General features: G+C 52.3%; 1 protein-coding gene across 1 annotated transcript in view; it reads right to left on the bottom strand.

Moving 5' to 3' along the window:
- SGIP1 (SH3GL interacting endocytic adaptor 1) overlaps window positions 1-15,430 on the bottom strand; it is a 34,280-nt gene extending 18,850 nt beyond the window's left edge. The window contains exons 1-8 of the mRNA XM_085231738.1: window positions 15,183-15,430; window positions 6,512-6,575; window positions 5,401-5,425; window positions 3,925-4,002; window positions 3,090-3,146; window positions 2,517-2,571; window positions 1,635-1,810; window positions 998-1,009 (exon numbers count right to left, since the gene is read on the bottom strand). Of these exons, the coding sequence (XP_085087864.1) occupies window positions 998-1,009; window positions 1,635-1,810; window positions 2,517-2,571; window positions 3,090-3,146; window positions 3,925-4,002; window positions 5,401-5,425; window positions 6,512-6,575; window positions 15,183-15,192 (477 nt within the window). The 5' untranslated portion in view covers window positions 15,193-15,430. The remainder of the gene's footprint in view (window positions 1-997; window positions 1,010-1,634; window positions 1,811-2,516; window positions 2,572-3,089; window positions 3,147-3,924; window positions 4,003-5,400; window positions 5,426-6,511; window positions 6,576-15,182) is intronic.
- Between the last annotated feature and the right edge of the window lie 1,051 nt (window positions 15,431-16,481).

The following is a 16,481-nucleotide window of genomic DNA, read 5'->3' as shown; positions in this document are numbered from 1 at the left end:
GAGAGGGATGCGTCAGCACCAGTGTGGCACCGTGCCTGAACTGGCATCCCAGGGACAGGGAGCATTCCTGCTTGGGAACTCAGGGTTGGGACCCCTGGGATGCTCTTCCCCCAGTTTTTCAAGCAGCCCCATGCTGACGCACGGCCATCTCTGAATGCAACGAGGGTGGTGCATGCAGAGCTGCCCTCAGGGTGTTTTGGGGTTCCTCTGTGCTGCGGTGCTGGTAGGCACAGACCCCAGAAGCCAGGCACACAGCACGTCCCACACCTGCCCTTCTGATGCCCTCGGGTATGGATATTTTGGCAACTGAAACCCTTAGATCCTGGTGCCCTGGGTCAGCTCCTGCAACGGAGCACAAGTGGAGACCAGCACCCCTGGACAGAGGAAATTTGCCCATTTTGGGCTCAGAATGGCCTCACACCAAGCCCTTATGAGGACCACACCACAGTTGCACGCAGCAGCATTGTGGTCACAAAACACAGATGCTCTTTCCTACCTTCCACTACATGCTGGTGCACAAGGATAAAACCTGCTCATGAAGAGTTGTGCCCTTGCACATCTCATCCAGCACCAGCCACAGCCTTACCACAGAGCACATGGACTACACACATCTCAAGGAAACACAACCAGGCTCTTATCCATAGAATCACAGAACTGTTTGAGTTGGAGGAGACCTCTGAAGGCCATCTGGTCCCACTCCCCACAATGAACAGGGACACCCACGGCTCCATAGGTGCTCAGAGCTCATCCCTGACCTTGGGTGTCTGCAGGGATGGGGCACCACTGCCTCTCTGGGCTCCCTGCTCCACCCACCAAGCTAAACCCAAGGGTGAAAGACAGCAACGAACATCACGCCTTCCAGAACTGTCAGATTTGTGATTTGCCTTTACATTCTAGTTCCAGAGACATGCAGAACAGGTGCCAGGAAAGCAGAGAACACAAGTTAAGACTGTATTAGAAGTTTGTAAGCAAAACAATTAATATATGTATTTCTTACCGGACTTTTCCTCTAAAAGAATGCAGAAAAATAAAAATAAAAAAAAAAAAAGAGAAAATAAGATACTTTCTGTGAGGGGCTAACACAGAACTAAAAAGTTTGCACCTATGAACAGAAGGCATCAGCTTCTCCCAGCACCTTTCTGTAAGCTAGTGGCATTGCAATGATTTGGGAAAGAGAAATAAAAACAGGGAGGATTTCACCTTGGCTTCTATTTTGGCTTCAGATGAGGGCTGAAGATAAACTCTGAGCAGCTTCAGCTGCAGACACTCTATAGCCCACTCCAAAGCCCATAGAAAAAGCAAACCTCACAGATCTGTTCCAAGCAGAACAGACAGGGATGCGATAACAATCTCAACAAGCCTTAGGAAAACCAGCGGGTAGCAGCATTCATACCAGGGAGCAGACATGGCTGTTCCTTTCAGACACCCCTGGGAGGGAAGCATCCTACAGCAGCACTACAGAGAACCCACAGATGTTCCCCAGCTCAAGAACTGCGACCAAGCCCCACCGCTGCTTTCAATGGATCCAGTTGATAAGGACCCAGAGCCGAGGTTCCCCACTCACACCCAAGGGAAGGGACTCCCTGGGCCAAAGCAAGCAGACAGGAGAAGAGCTGGAGACACGGAGAACTCACCACAGGGGATGGAGAAAGTGCAATGTTGCCTACAGATGCCTTCAGCTCATCCACCGTAGCTGCGCTCTTCAGGATATCCTTAGCCTGCAGTGGTTTGATCTTGATGTTGTACTTCTTGTGGGCCTCCTCCTCCTCCTCGGACTCACTGGAGGAGTAGAAGTGCTTCCCTTTGGTGGGTGCAGAGCAGCTAAGGAAGATTGCTTGTGGATCAGGAGCGCCCACCAGCTCAGCAACGGGTCAAAAACTTGCATCTCACCGATAAATGGGAATTAAGCATTTCTGAGGCACTCACCCTTGACCTCAATGGCATGAGCAGCTGCAGGGACAAGCCCTCCTGCACTACCCATGGAAATGGGTAAGAAGACTGCTCTGCTGCAGCCCAGCAAGGTCTGCATTGGTGCTCGACCATCCTCCTTCAGCTCTGATGGAGACAAAGCCCTCCATCAGCAGAAGGTGGAATCCTGTCGTTCGCTTGCCCTTCTGCAGCTGCGAGCAGGATGCTATAAGCCCCGAGCTTGGCACAGATGCAGCATCCACAGGTTGCATCCTTGTCTCCTCACTCCTTATGGGGATGCATTATAGACTTGTAGATCACAACCAAGTAGAGTGCATCAGGTTGCCCAGTACTGCGCTCCTGCTCAAGCCATAGCATGGATCAAAGGCAATTAAACATGCCTCCTGTTCCACTGCCATAGCTAATGCTCTCTGGGAGCTGGTTTGGGCTGCAGAGTAACAGCTCAAAAGGTGAATAAAAGGAAAAAAAAAAAAAAAAAAAAAAACCACCAAAAAAACCCACAACCATAAAAGCCAATGGCCTTTCTGTGAACCCCAGCTCATCTTACAGGTCGTAAGCCAAGAGGCCAAGTCCACAACAAAGGATATAGCCTGGCTCCTCGGGCCGGATGCTGTAGCCCTCCTCATCAAGCTCTGGGGAGTTCTGCATGGGGCACAAAACATGAAGGATCAACACTGCTGCTGTTTTTGTTGTTGCTGTCACAATACTAAATTTGTTTTTGCAACACCCAATTGCAAGCCACGTTTGGTTTTGGCTGTCCTCAATGTCCTTGAGGCACAGGGCAGTGCTTTCCTCACCTACAGAGTGAAGAATGGTCCTTCACTTGGTCACCTGGTTTCTGGACCATTTTATAAGCCTGCCTTCTGGATCAGTTCTCAATTTGTTGATGCCACATAAAATCATTAAGTTTGGAAAGGTACACTATGATCATCTAGTCCCCCCACGCCCACTGAACCATGTCCTTTAGTACCCTTTCCTTTAAAAGAGATCCAGAATACACACCAGAGAAGGATTTATTTCCTTGCACATCTGTAATAATGTCTCTGAAGTCATTATTTTTTATTCAGTATGCCTCATCTTTGAAGCAGAGAGTGGGGGTGGGGGACACGGCTCACAAAGGAGCATTGCCCATGGCAGAGGCAGAGCCTTCAGACACTTACATATCTGTCCCAGTCGATCTCTGCATAAAATCCATTTGGGGCCCCGTTGGTTTTCTTCTGTAACATATGGGAAAACAAGATTTCAACACTTAAAATGAAGGAAAAAAATAGGAGAACATTGCATATACGCAGGTGTTCATGCACCTGTGTAGTGAGACACTACCACATAAGCTGAGCAAAGGTTCACGGGGCTCTCTTTAAACCAACCCTTGGGTTTAAGCTCCCTTAAAGATGGCATTTCTCAAGGGCAGGGAGCACAGACAGATGGCTCTGTGCCCACCCAGGTTGGGTTTGTTGTTCTCCATCACAGGCAGCCAGGCCACAGCCATTCTAGGGGCCAGGATGCAAGCTGAGCCCCAGGCATCCATTGCTCACCAGAATCACAGCTGTGCCAGCCCCAAGCTGCCATAATGGTCACAGAGACCTGGAGTCAAGCATCAAAATGATGACCAAGCCCCACTATAGAGTTTTTCTATAAATGGGCCTTGCCCAGGGCTGGTGAGGCTCATGGTGATCCTGTGATCAGCACTCAACAGCGTGTACCAAGTCCTGGGCATCTGATGGAGAGTAAAGGAAGAATACAGTCAAGTACAATATTGTCCTTCACTTCCGAGGTTGGGGCCATCATCAAATTGCTGTTGTACAGAGGTGACTGCCACCAGCAATGCACTTTTCTTCCCAACAGCGATGGCACTGACATGATCCAGCAATTCTGTGGCCCAGGTATTGGCCTAACTCAACCTAACCCACATTTTCCTGCAGTCTGGATCTCTAAACAAGAACTATACTCTGTTCTCAATAACTCATTTGTAGCTGTAACCAAGCATTTCCTTACCGAGTTATTTTTTCCTTGCTCCCGTGTGCCCTCAGGTTTGCTATGGCAAGGTGGCTCATTGAGATGAGGGCTGAGAGGCTGGAATGGATTGGGGTTGGGCAGAAAGAGGGTTAACGTGTTGGGCAGTTGGTTGGTTTTAAACAGAAGAACAAATGAAAGGAATCAGCAAACACTGTGGGGTCTATAAGGAGGGGAGGACCCCCCAGAAGGGCCATATTCAGCAGTCAGGTTGGCCCCAGGGCTATCATCCCTACCACAATATGGCTTTCTGCAAGAACATGCTATGGGATGAAAACTGAAATCTCTCCATGCTCCAATTCCAAAATACTCAGTGCTCTCATTACATATTAAATAAAAAAAAAAGTAAAGAAACTGCTTTCCTGCTTCCTGCAGCTTACTGGAGCACTGGAAACCCTGCCTGTCCTACAAGAAACCAAACCACCTGCAAAACCCAAAATACACATCTTACGGAGAAAGCATCAGCTGCTGGCAAGGGTTGGAAGTGGTGTTTAGGTTTCCAGCTCAGAGATCTTGCCCTCAGCCCATCTGAACACAGTGCTACCATCAGCCGTGCCCAAGGAGCTGTCAGCTGGGTTTTCACTGCCCAAAGTTACATTTGGCACTGCTCAACGCAGCAGTTTTACTCACTACAGATTTCTGCATGTCACAAAACTCTATTTCATTGTGTTTTGTGAGGTTTTGTTTAACTGCTGAACAGAGCCTTGATTAAAGCACTACCTGAGCTGCAGGCTTCTTAATCACTAATTAACAGCCAGTAACGAACGGCAGAGGAACGTGGGTGAGCCCAAAGCCAAGGATCTTGGATCAGATGTAGGAAACAAGATGGCACATCTCTAAAGGAGCAACGTGGCACCCTGATGTCTGTATGATGCCACACTGCACAGCGATGCCATGTGTCCCTGGCACTGGGCTGGGCACGCGTGCTGCTCTCCTGCTGAACACCTCCCTAGGGCTTATTTTAAGCCTCTAATGCCTGAATCCACACAGTCCCAGTCTGAGCCCAACATACTTAACTGTAAATTGGAAATCAAGCAGCTAAAGAGCTCCTTCCACTGCCTGGTTCTAGCAGGAGCTTTCCTATCCCTAACCAAGAAAAGCAGCAGCATCTTGAGGACAGCTATCCATCCTCATTTCAGTTTAATATAGAAAACAAACTGATGTAAGAAACAGGTGTGTGGCGATTTGCCCTTAACCCCAACCACAGAAAATCTGCCCTGAGCCGATTGCGCTCAGCAGGAGCTGGAATCTCCGGGCACCTGAGCCGCCACAGGGGGTAACAGCACCTGCTGCCTATTTTCACCCTGTCAATTTTGTACAGAGTCCTGAATTATTATTATTTAAACAGCTTCATCTGGACTTGGATACTTATTTTCTATGTTAAGGAGGAAGTGGTTCACAAAATAAGCTCCCATGATGGCCAACAAAGCTGCTAACGCAGCACTGCGCGGTACTTACGATGCCGTCCCTGTCCGGTGACCCCCTGCAAGGAACAGAAAAGGCACTTGGGTTAGCTCCAGCACAGCCCCACTTGAGGAAATGCAGAAATGGTGCTCTGAATGCTCCCGCAGCAACTGGAGCTGTCATTACAGCATTGCCAGCAAAGCCCAATTGCTGGTGTGCTCCTCAGAAACCCTGCACAGTGCGCTCTCGTGTTGTAGGACAGCGCACACATCGGCACATCGAGTGCTTCTGTGCTGCAGAAGTTGATAGAAGTTGCACGTGAGTAATTCAGACTCCATGCAGCAAGACTGCTCCCTGCCAGAAACATCACTGCTTCATTTTTGGGTGGGTTTTTTTAGGCAGGTGGAGCTGAAAACCTCCCATCACCCCCATGTTCGGGGGCTTTGGCCCTGGGGCACAGCAAGTAGCCCCACAAGGCAACACTGGGCCGAGTGTCAGCAAGGGGCTGCTTAGCAAAGGGACGGATGTGTTTGTTGGATCCAGGCTGGCCCCTTGTTGATGTGTTGCCAGAGATTTTCCACAAATTAACGTCTGACTCATGGCACCACAGAAAACCTGAAGGGAGCTGCTGCTGGGTTGGGCTAATTTGATGGAGATTAATGCCTTTTTGTCAAACTTCACTGTAACGCTGATGCGTGCTCCTCTCTCATCTCAGGCTTCATCTCCCACCTCCCTCACTACAGCCTTCTCCTCTGCTGGCTGTGACCCAACCTCCTCCAGATGTGGCCCAGGGACCCAAAGTCCCTCCAAGCAGCGAAGCTGAGCTCCATGCCACCACTGCCCACCAAAGGCCCTCCTGTTTCAATGGGGTTTGCATCTGAACAGGTTCCAGCAGATGTGCACATCAGTATTTGGGCAGAGATTGATCTGATCACCGCTCAGTGTCACCACGCATGGCAAACACAGGCATGTTCCCACAGCACTACAGAGCACACGTGGCTGCAGGTCTCTGTGTGCACGGGAGGAAATAGCTCTGAAGCAGCCATCGCTGTGAGCCGTGACTTGAGGATGACAGATGTCCCCAACACACCCAGCTCCTTCCTGCCCTGGCACTGCTGTCCTGCCATCATTACTTATTAATGCATTTTATATCTCATTGACTTACGTGGAATCGGTGTCCTTTTCTTTCTTGCGTATACCAAAGGCCTTCCTTGTACGTTTTTTCAGTCCTGCAGGTAGGAGTATAAGAATGCAATATGAATGCTACACTCCAAATTAAACCACCAAGAGGTTGCTTCCCCAATTGCCAGCTCTAAGTCATAAAGAAGGTGAAAAGAACCACCCAGCAGAGCACTGCAGGCAGCACGTGCTCCTGGTTACACCTTGCCATTATTAAGTGAATGCTCATTAACTTGCTCAATTGCATATTTCACAGTAAGTATTTCTGACCTTACTGTCTTAGTGACACACTCCCTCACCACACTGCAGGCAGTGGGGAAACCTCTCTTAGGGGTAAATAAATGAAGAAAAAACCAAAAACTTACTTAAATCACCAGGCTGATGCAGTGGTTCAGCACAGTGCTTATAGTTACAGCAGCACCGACCCGCTGGGGACAGGGGCACACAGCCCTCAACGGCCAAAGCTGCAGGTACTGGCCGAGCATCACTTCTAACAGTAGCTCTGGGCCTTCCCTGCCATTTTCCAGAGGAAAAGCTGTCCCTGAGAGCACTCGAACACCTTGCAATGAGTGCACATAGGTAGCTGTTTTAGCATTTGAACCGCTTGGACCTACCACGAAGCTGGACTGCTGCTCTCCTCTGCTCTGCCTTCAAGCTTGTGCATGCCTTCCAACCAAAGCCATTTTCTGCTTTCCCAGGAGCATCTCACTCCTCCGGATGGATGCAACAAGCACCCCCAGTGCTGGCTTTCTGCAGCACATCACAGCCCACCAGACTTGAATTATCACAACACAAGAGAAGCCTCAAGGCTCCTGATCCGCTGCAGCCAGATGGTTGGTTGTCCAACAGCAGGGCCAAGCCTAGCAGCACCAGGAAAGATTATGGCAACTCTCTGGTGCCGCTGATGGAGCCTCGGGGTCAGTGCTAGGAGGTCTGAAGGCAGTGCAGCAGCCCAGCCCCAGGCACGAACCCCACACCTTTGCACAGCAGCCCTCATTTGGCTTCGTCTCGTCTCCCAGCTTTCCCACCAAGCAAGTTATTAATAACACAGGAAGATCTCAGCCCCCAGAATAACACTGACCTCCAAACCCAAAGTAGAACAGGGAGGGAAGTGAATGACCAAACTGAGACGCTGTTTGGCCTTATCTGAAGAAAAGCCCAATTTGGCTAAATTTTGTAACGAAGCCTCCTGCTCAGTTATATAATAGACCCACCATCTGCTGGAAATGTAACTACACTTAGGGGAAGGAAAGATGTTTAAGGAAGGGTGAGAGCTTCCACAGCACCACCAACCACAGCAGAACCAGTGCATCATGCTGGGGCTCTCATCCCAAACGTGCAGCTCCCTGCAGCAGGGCATTAGTCACCTTCCATTTACTACCATCTTTCCCCCCCTCCTCGTAATACCTGTGAATCAGTATCCAAGAAATGCAACTCGGTATTTAATGCTCTGAGGCTTTCCAACCTTAATCTTAAGAACTGTGCAAACATCTTCTAGGCCAAAGACTTAACAGCTCTACAAGAAAGAGAGTCCCATTCTCCCAGTGCCAGCAGCCTCCTTCCATTGGATGGGACAGCAGGTATGCTCCTGTATGCTCCTGGTCCCCCAACAGGGAGGGGTGCTGGGAGGAAGAGCTTCAGAAAAGCAATATCCATTTCAACAGAGAAAACATCCATGGGAATACTGTTGCCCCAAATGCTCTTTTTTTGATGACAGAAGTATTAAAATAAAGCTATTCAAATGTTTTGATCCACTGGGACTGCTCAGTCTGCACTGGGATGAACACATCCATGACCACATGGAGCCTCGGGACCCCAAGCACCTGCAAGGGGAGGAGAAAAGGAGAAATTCTGCCATTTTAGGGACAAACAGCATCAACTCTGAACACCATGAAACATGAAATGGTCAGTTTGTTTTGCAGTTGGTTTGCTGCTGCGTTGTTTGGGGACTGTTTATTTTCCTTGGAGCTGGATGTGGGCAATGCCCATTCCCTTTGCATGCACACCTGCTCCTGCTGAATTACTTCCCTAGGTCCAAACATGGGGAAATCTGCTGCTGTTTCCAAGCCAAGTGACAGTATTTACTTTGTTCCAGAATGAATAACCCTCAATTTGCTCAGCAAAACCAAAGCAGAGGGAAGACAAAACGCCTCTGGACTGACACATGCCTTCCCCAGGCTCCAAGCTAGAAGGTCTGACAGATCCAAAGCTATTTGGGGACCAAGAATATCTTGCAGGGCAAGGACAAGGCTCCATACTCTCCACACAAAAACAAGGCCCATCAGAAAAAGTTTCATTTTCCAAAGATCGCTTGGAAAACCCTTATACAGGCTGCAGGATGCACCCACGGGCACTGTAACCATCATTTGTGGTGCACAGTGCAATGACATCTAAATGGACACCCAAACAACGCTGGAACCTGAAGCAGCTCTTGGCTCCTTGTAAAGGAGCAATGAGCACAGCATGGTATGGATGCCTGCACCAAGCATCTTTTATATTTATACATATATTTTATGTTTAAGATCATAAGGAAGCAAGTCATCACCCACACGCTGCGCACTAACCTCAGGAATGCAGCCACACTGATTGCTTGCTGCCTGTTTACCCCACAATCAGGTCTGTAGGATCAGCTCACAGGGAGCCATGGGACACAAGTGTCCCCACAGCGCTGCCAGGACACAAGGTGCAGATACAGCTGTGGCTTTCATTCTTGGCTGGCACACAAATGCCAAATACGCTTCTCAAGGTTGCTGTGCTATGCAAGTCATGGCCCAGGACAGGTGCTCCCTCCCTAGTGATGCTCAGATTCTTATTTTTAGGGTTTTCTGTTTGCTGGTCAGGAACAGGAGATGAGGGCACTCCCAGAGACCACCCAAGCACTGAGCAGCTACAGGAGGACTTGTTGACACAAGGACAACATGGACGGTGTCCCCCAGCATGGTCAGGAAAGGGCTCTGCAACCAAGGCCTGGGTGGGTTGCCAGGAAAGAGGTGTCACCTGCTTCAGTGCCAACATGGTCATCCAGAAGCGTTAACTTACACAAAATACATTCAAATTCACATCTGCACATTGGGAAGATTCACACCCAAAATTAAGCACAACACGGGCTGTCTTTCCAGTTCCCAGAACCATCCCATTCTTGCATGGTCTGCCATCAAATACTTGGATTTTAGAGAGGGGATTAACCACAAGAATGTGTAACTAATAAGAAAGCCAAGGAGGCCTGACCCAAGAGGAAGCCCCCATCGCCAGGCACTGAGCCCCTCCCAGCACCTGCTTCCAAAGCACAGCCACACTGCCCAGAGGGGCTCCAGGTCCCAGGTGGAAGGACCTGGGCAAACATCACTAATAAATCACACTGGTTTCTTCTGCACTAGAGCCAAGACGAGGGCAACACCCTACAACGCTCCAAGGAATTGTACTAAAACCAACCTCCTTCCCCATCAGGAAGGGCACGCTCAGAGGGACCAAAAGGTGCCCAGGGGCACGGCCAGTGGGAGCAGTGGGGATCTCAGAGGTCTTTTCCAACCAGAATGATTCTATGGTCCTATGAGAAGCACACCAGATGAGCCCATCTTGGGCATATTTACAAATCTCACCATCTTCCAGAAAACCTCACCTGCGTGGGGACTACTGCATATCCTGAATGTGCATTTCAAAAGGTATGCTATAGGTTTGAAGTACTTCAAGTGGGAAATACCAAAGCTCAACAATAAGGAACCCTGCACATTCCCCCTTGGCCCATCCTCCATCCATCCCATGGCAGTGCCATTATGGGATCTCCCTACCTGGAAAACTGAGGGATGTGAAGAAGCATCTCAGTGCTGCTCCCAGCAATAGTAAACAAAAAACACCCAGCCTTTCAGCCCACAAGAAGAGCTGCACGCACATCCTTTCATGAGCACCACAGGTCATGGGGAGGGGCTTCTAGCTGTGCAGGGGAGGGTTTGGTGCATGCCTTGGTACCACCTCGCCATAGCTGTGTCTGCGTTCATTTCTTATATCTTGTGATACAAGAGCTTCTGGTTAAGCCAAAAGAACACCCAGGCTGGCATTGTACTGACAAGCTTGTTTGTAAGCTTAGAGCATCAGCGACAAGGGCAGGATACAGGGGAAGACCCAGCCGAGGGGCTGCATGGCAGCAGGGGGCTGGGATGCTCTCCAAGGGACATGCAGAGTGACAAATGCCCACTGACACTGCACACACACACTTGAAAGCCCGGCACCCATTCATAATTCATCAGCTCTAATACCAGGGCGCATCTCTAACGATGTCTCCGCCGGGTTCTGTAGAAGTGGCTCTGCAGCACAGCACAGCAGCATGGCAGGAGGTGCCCCCCAGCACTGCGCCCTGTGCTGGAAGCCCCACCTCCACCAAACCCCCACAGCCATTCCAGCACACCCCGTGCCCTGAGCTGGCTGCTCAGCTCCCCGCAGCTGCAGAGGGTGGGAGGTTATTTTCCCCACCCTCACCCAGTAGTTCTCAAGAAAAGCCACAACAAAACATATGCATGCACACACAAAAAAAGAAGAAAACACTGGGGGGGGGAGAATTTCCCCCAAACAAACAGGTACAAACCCATTAAAATCCCCCACCTCCACGGGGATGGGTCTGGCTGCGGTCACCCCCAGCATCTTTGCTGCACAAACCACACAGCAGTGCTTCAGAGGTGCTTGGGAGTGGGGAACATGAAAGCACAGCTGGCACTCAGCATTGGGTAAGATTTAAAGAGTCATAATTGAAGCCCTCAGAAGGGTGTGCCAAGGTCAGGGCGCTGGGATGGTGAGGAGCAGATCCCTGACATGGCTGCATTGGGTGATTTTTCCAGTGCTGGTACCTTGCTGCTTCCCAATCCATATCTCACATCAATCTGCCTTTGCACTGGGAGCGGGGCAGCATCACCCCCACTGCTGGAAGGGTTGTATGGGCGAACCCAGTGCTGGCCACCCCCACACCCTGCTGGGAGGGCTGGGCTGCTCCTTCAGCTCTCCTGCAAACCTAGCATCCGTGAAACCAAAAAAATACCCAAACCCAACCCAAAAGTTGACGGATGTGCCGTTCCATGGGGTTGAAAGCACACAACCATCAGCAGCAGCTGTAGCCATTCCGCCAGCCTTCCTCTGCCAACAGAGCAACACACCTCCAAAAACCCTCAGGAACATCAGCCTGTAATTGAGCTTCAATTAAAAATGAATAGCTGAGGCCATTCAGGAGCAGCAGGCCAGGCTTTGTGCTGCTATGTTACACACGAGCAGGGCAGGAGCCAGGGACCTCCTTATCCCCACTGAATGTACACAGCTCAAGTATACCATCTTATGGAAAAGGATGCGTTGGGTGAGCACGGAGGATGGGAACACCACCACACGTGTGCCTGGAAGGGAGAGCCAGCGTCCAGCAACCATCAGCATCTCAACGGCAAAAGGCTCTCCCTGAAGGTCTCCACAGACACAATAAGGGCAAATTTGGGCACTGAGCAGCTCCGTGCAGCAGGGATGGCTGTGGGCAACCACTCATCCAACCTTCAGCTGCCTGAGGCCCTGCGGCAAAGACTCAAGGAGACGTGATTCCTGGATTCCTTTTTTCCTAAGGAGTCCTTATACTGTGCCTAACACCAACGAATGGGGCAGCAGGGACCCCAAAAGCTGTGTTTGGGCACACTTCAAACTGGGCTCACCAAACGAATGCTTTTACATTTGCATCCCATGTACCTATGAACCATAGAACCATTGCAGCTGGAAAAGCACTCTGCTCCCCAAGCCCACTCTCATCCCCTCCCCTGTGCCCACACCCCTCAGTGCCACATCCCCACAGCTCTGAACACCCAGGGATGGTGACCCCCTACCCCATTGGTAGCTGTGCAGTGCTGAGCGCTCTTTGGAAAAGAAAATTCTCCTAATATCCAAGCTGACTCCCCCCCAGTGCCACATGAGGCCTTTAGTTCTCATTCTAGCCCTTCATTTTCTACTTTCCCATCCAAAAAGCCCTGTCCAGAAACATCTCAATACTTCTCATGGCCCAGCAGTCCAACACATGGTGTGAGGGCTCTGCGTTGGCTGCCCAGCTCCTATTTCAGCTGGCATCCTCTGCACCTTCACACAGCGTGGGTTTGAACTGGGGAGTGCTATCAGGCTTAACCCAACACATTTCCCAAATTCCCAGAGTTTGGGTGGGGCTTTGTTGTTGTTGTTTTCAAGCTAGATCCCTTTATCCCCTCCCTCCCTCCTTTAGCAAGACCTATTGAGAAACGTGCTGCCCTAGGAACAGCTGGAAAATCCCAAACCAGCTTGGCTGGACTGGGTGGTGTGCCCAGAGCTCTGCTATCTGCTGGCATCGAGGCCCATCATCAGCCCAGCCGATACAGAAACTCCCTGAGCCCCACGTGCTACACACACACACACACACACACACACTGACATCCAGAAGCACCTTGTTTATCAGAACAAGACCACCTAAAACATGACAAAGCCAAGGTTCTCTCTTTGGAAAAGGAAAAGCTTCCTCTGCTCCGTGCCCTTGGCTGCCCCCAGGCCCACTGTTACCCAGCTGAGACAAGCACTGCTAGGAGGCAGCACAAAGCGTGGCCATATGGGACGTGAGCAGCCGCCCATGGAAGCCCCCAGCATGACCAGATGCCCCAGAAACACTCAGAGAAAGCAGAGCAGAAATTCCTGCCATCTCAGCCAACCTCTGACCTCAGGGAGGGTAGGAGGAACTGCCGGCCCCAGTGCCACCCCTATGGGATCATCCATCAGCGGATCTTCCAACACTGCACAACATTTGCACTGAGCACCACATTGCAGCAGTGATTTCAAAACTTAATTGAGCCATATGACAGAGCTTCAGTGCACCCAAGATGCAACAGATTAAAAAAAAAAAAAAAAAGAGATAAATACACCCCTTTGTTCTCTTGCACGTGGATGTTTACCTTCACAACATCACCAGGTTGTTTTGTTCCCCCCCCCCGCCACTTTTCTATGGCTTCTGCCCCCATCTACAAAGAGAACTAGAAGATACCCCATCTTCATCCTGAACCCAGCACAAGTCCCCATCACCCTAAGAGGCCACATTCTCCTGTTCCCATGGGAGGACCCAACCCCAGTCAGGCCAGCTCTGTGGCACCAGCAGCCCCAAAGTGCCCCAATTCAGCACCACCCAAACCCCACGGCACAGTCAGTGCAGGGAAACACAAGTGCTTCACACAAGGCTTTGAGAGCTTGAAATTGGTTCTAAGTTGAGGGCATTCAAAATGTTAGGGCCGTGGTCAATGGGCATGGCAAGAACGGGTTGGGCTTGGTGATCTTAGAGGGCTTTTCCAACCTGAAGGGTTCTATGAAAAGGAAGCCTCTGTGCAAGGTGTCAGTGGGGCACCGGACATGAAAGTTTCACTCTCCCACAAATAAAGCCAGTTTCCAACTGTTTAAAAATTAATCAAAAGCATTAATTATTTCTTCTCACTCCATTTTATCACTTCCACCCCAGTTCCCACGCACGAGTCTCCGGTAATGGGGAAACTTTCTACAGCCGGTCCCCTTTTCCTGAAAACCACGCAAGACGGTTCCGTGAGCCACCATCCCACCGCCATCAGAACCACCGAGGAACCCAGAAGGGAGCCCAGCCCAGCCCCCTCCGCAGGCAGACGGAGCCGCCGCACCCAGCGCGGCAGCAGCCCGGCTGCGATTCCCACCCGTTAATTCCCCCGAAGACGCAGCGCTCGCGAGGAGCGGCTCCCGCAGCCGAGCTGTGTCACCGGCTGTGCTGTGAGTCACGGCTCGGAGCGCAGCGCTGTGCCCTGAGATCAAATCTTTCCCTTCGCACCCATCCCCTCTCCGACGTCGGTGGAGCATAAATAAGGCCCTGAAGGACAGGGATGCCCGCTCCCCTCACCCCAAGGGATCACGCAGCGCACGCAGCCCTCGGTCATGGATGTGACCAAGGGGAGGTGGGCATCTTCCGTCGGCACAGCGGGGTGACGGCCCCACGGATCCCCATTTCTGCCCATTGCTGAGGTCGCACACGGGGCTGGATCCGGGCACCCTGCACCGGGGTGGCACGAATAAAGCAGAACACCTCTACGATGCGTGCTGGGGCCTTGAAGGCCAAGAGCCGTTCTGCTTTAAGCGGATAAAACCCTTCCTCCACGGCATCTCGCCGCAGAAGGCGTAAGGAGGAGCTCTACATATGGCCGAGCGGATAACGCGGGTTACAATCTGTGCAAGCGGTGCCCGGGGGCCGTTCCCCGCACAGACACACAGCGCTCAACCGGAGCCCATCTCCCCTTCCATCTCCTCTGTGCCCCCTCCCCAGCACCGCACCTCCCTACCCGGCGGCGATGGTCCCTCTCGGAGCATCCCTTCCCGGTGGAGGGATGCGCACACATAGCAGCGCACGGCCATAAATCGCGCGGCCCCATCCACCCCCCCCCGACCCCGCACGAAGGGCCGGGGCCGTGCAGACCCCATGCGGGGGGGTACCCCGGCCCCATAGATACCCCCACAGGTTCGGCGGCAGCTTCAGCCGGCAGAATGCTTCAGCCGGGGGGGGGGAAATAGATTTTAATCGTGATCTTATGATGATGATTTCAAATGAAAAGGTGAAGGATTCCCACCCCAACGCCCCCCATCACCCCCCTTCCCCCCCATACTCCCCCGCCCCCTACCTTCCATCATGGTGGCAGAATCGCATTCCTCACTCTCCGGGAGCTGAAAAACACAGATGAGGAGGACGGTCAGGGCCCCGCTCTCCGCACCCCCGGACCCCCCCCGGATCGGCGGGGCTGTGAGCGGCGCTGTCAGCGCGGGGGGCGGCCCACGGTCGGGGCTGCGGCTGTGCCGCCCCCGGAGCGCCGGAGATGCTCGGAGAGGCGGTGCCCCCCCCGCGCCGCGTCACAGCGCGCTCCTCCCGCCGGCAGCGCGCAGCCTATTTCCCAGCCGTCCCCCCCCCCCCCCAATACTTTCCCCAAAAGCAGAACCCCTCTCCGTACCCCGTGACGCACTTCCCCTCCCCGTAATCCTATTGCAGCGGGGGGGCATTAATTGCCGGGTGCTGCTGTCAGCTCGCGGGAGCGCGCACGGAGCGCGGGGCCCCCCCCGCGGCCATTCACGGGGAATCAATGGGTGACGTCACGATCGGCCATCGGCCCCGAGAAGTGCGGGGCGGGGGGGCACAGAGCTCCCGTGGCCCCGGGATGCTGCGAACAACCGATGCCGGCACACGCACGGCTCCACCTCCTCCCCAGGTGGGGCTCTGCCGTGGGTTGTTGTTGTTTTTTTTTCTCCCTGCACAACCCCTCGCACCTTGCAGTGGCCCAGACCCCGTGTGCTCGTCCAGCTCACCTGACTCCCCCCCCAAGCACACGTTGTGCTCCCCCCACAGAGGAGCACTGGAGATATTATTTAAAATAAATACATATATAATTAAAACATGGTGGGGGGAGGGGGCAGATGGTGTTACCTGCAAGCTCTCTGCACGTGGAAAGGAGATGCAAGGGGATGCAACGGAGGGGAACACAGTGCCAGCAGCAGCAGCAGCCCCCCCAACTCTCACCTCCCAGCATCACCTGCTCTGGGACCTCACTCAATTTCTGCCCACATCTCCCCACTTTGGGTTCTGCCCTCACCACTCAGAAGCTTGGAGACCAACAGCTGCAGCATCTTTGCCATAACTATGCTATTGAATAATAGTGGGTACAGCCACGGTTGTCCCCACGGAGCTGTCAGCACTGGCACTGACTCGGGGGGAGGTGCATCACCATCCCTGGGGGTGTTTGAGAGCCATGGGAATTTGGCTCTGAGAGACACGGGCAGAGGGCATAGGGGATGGGCTGGGGGATCTCAGAAGGCTTTTCCAATCTCAGTGACTCTATGTGCACAGCCAGCCCCCACAAGGCCCATCTCTGGGGGGTGCACACCTATGGGCTGCATGCGAGCACACACAGGGCTGCAGCCACCCTGGGATG

The sequence above is a fragment of the Meleagris gallopavo genome, chromosome 10, assembly GCF_905368555.1.
Source record: "Meleagris gallopavo chromosome 10, MGAL_WU_HG_1.1, whole genome shotgun sequence".
NCBI classification, from domain to species: domain Eukaryota; kingdom Metazoa; phylum Chordata; class Aves; order Galliformes; family Phasianidae; genus Meleagris; species Meleagris gallopavo.
This window is presented reverse-complemented; position numbering and strand designations above follow the sequence as displayed.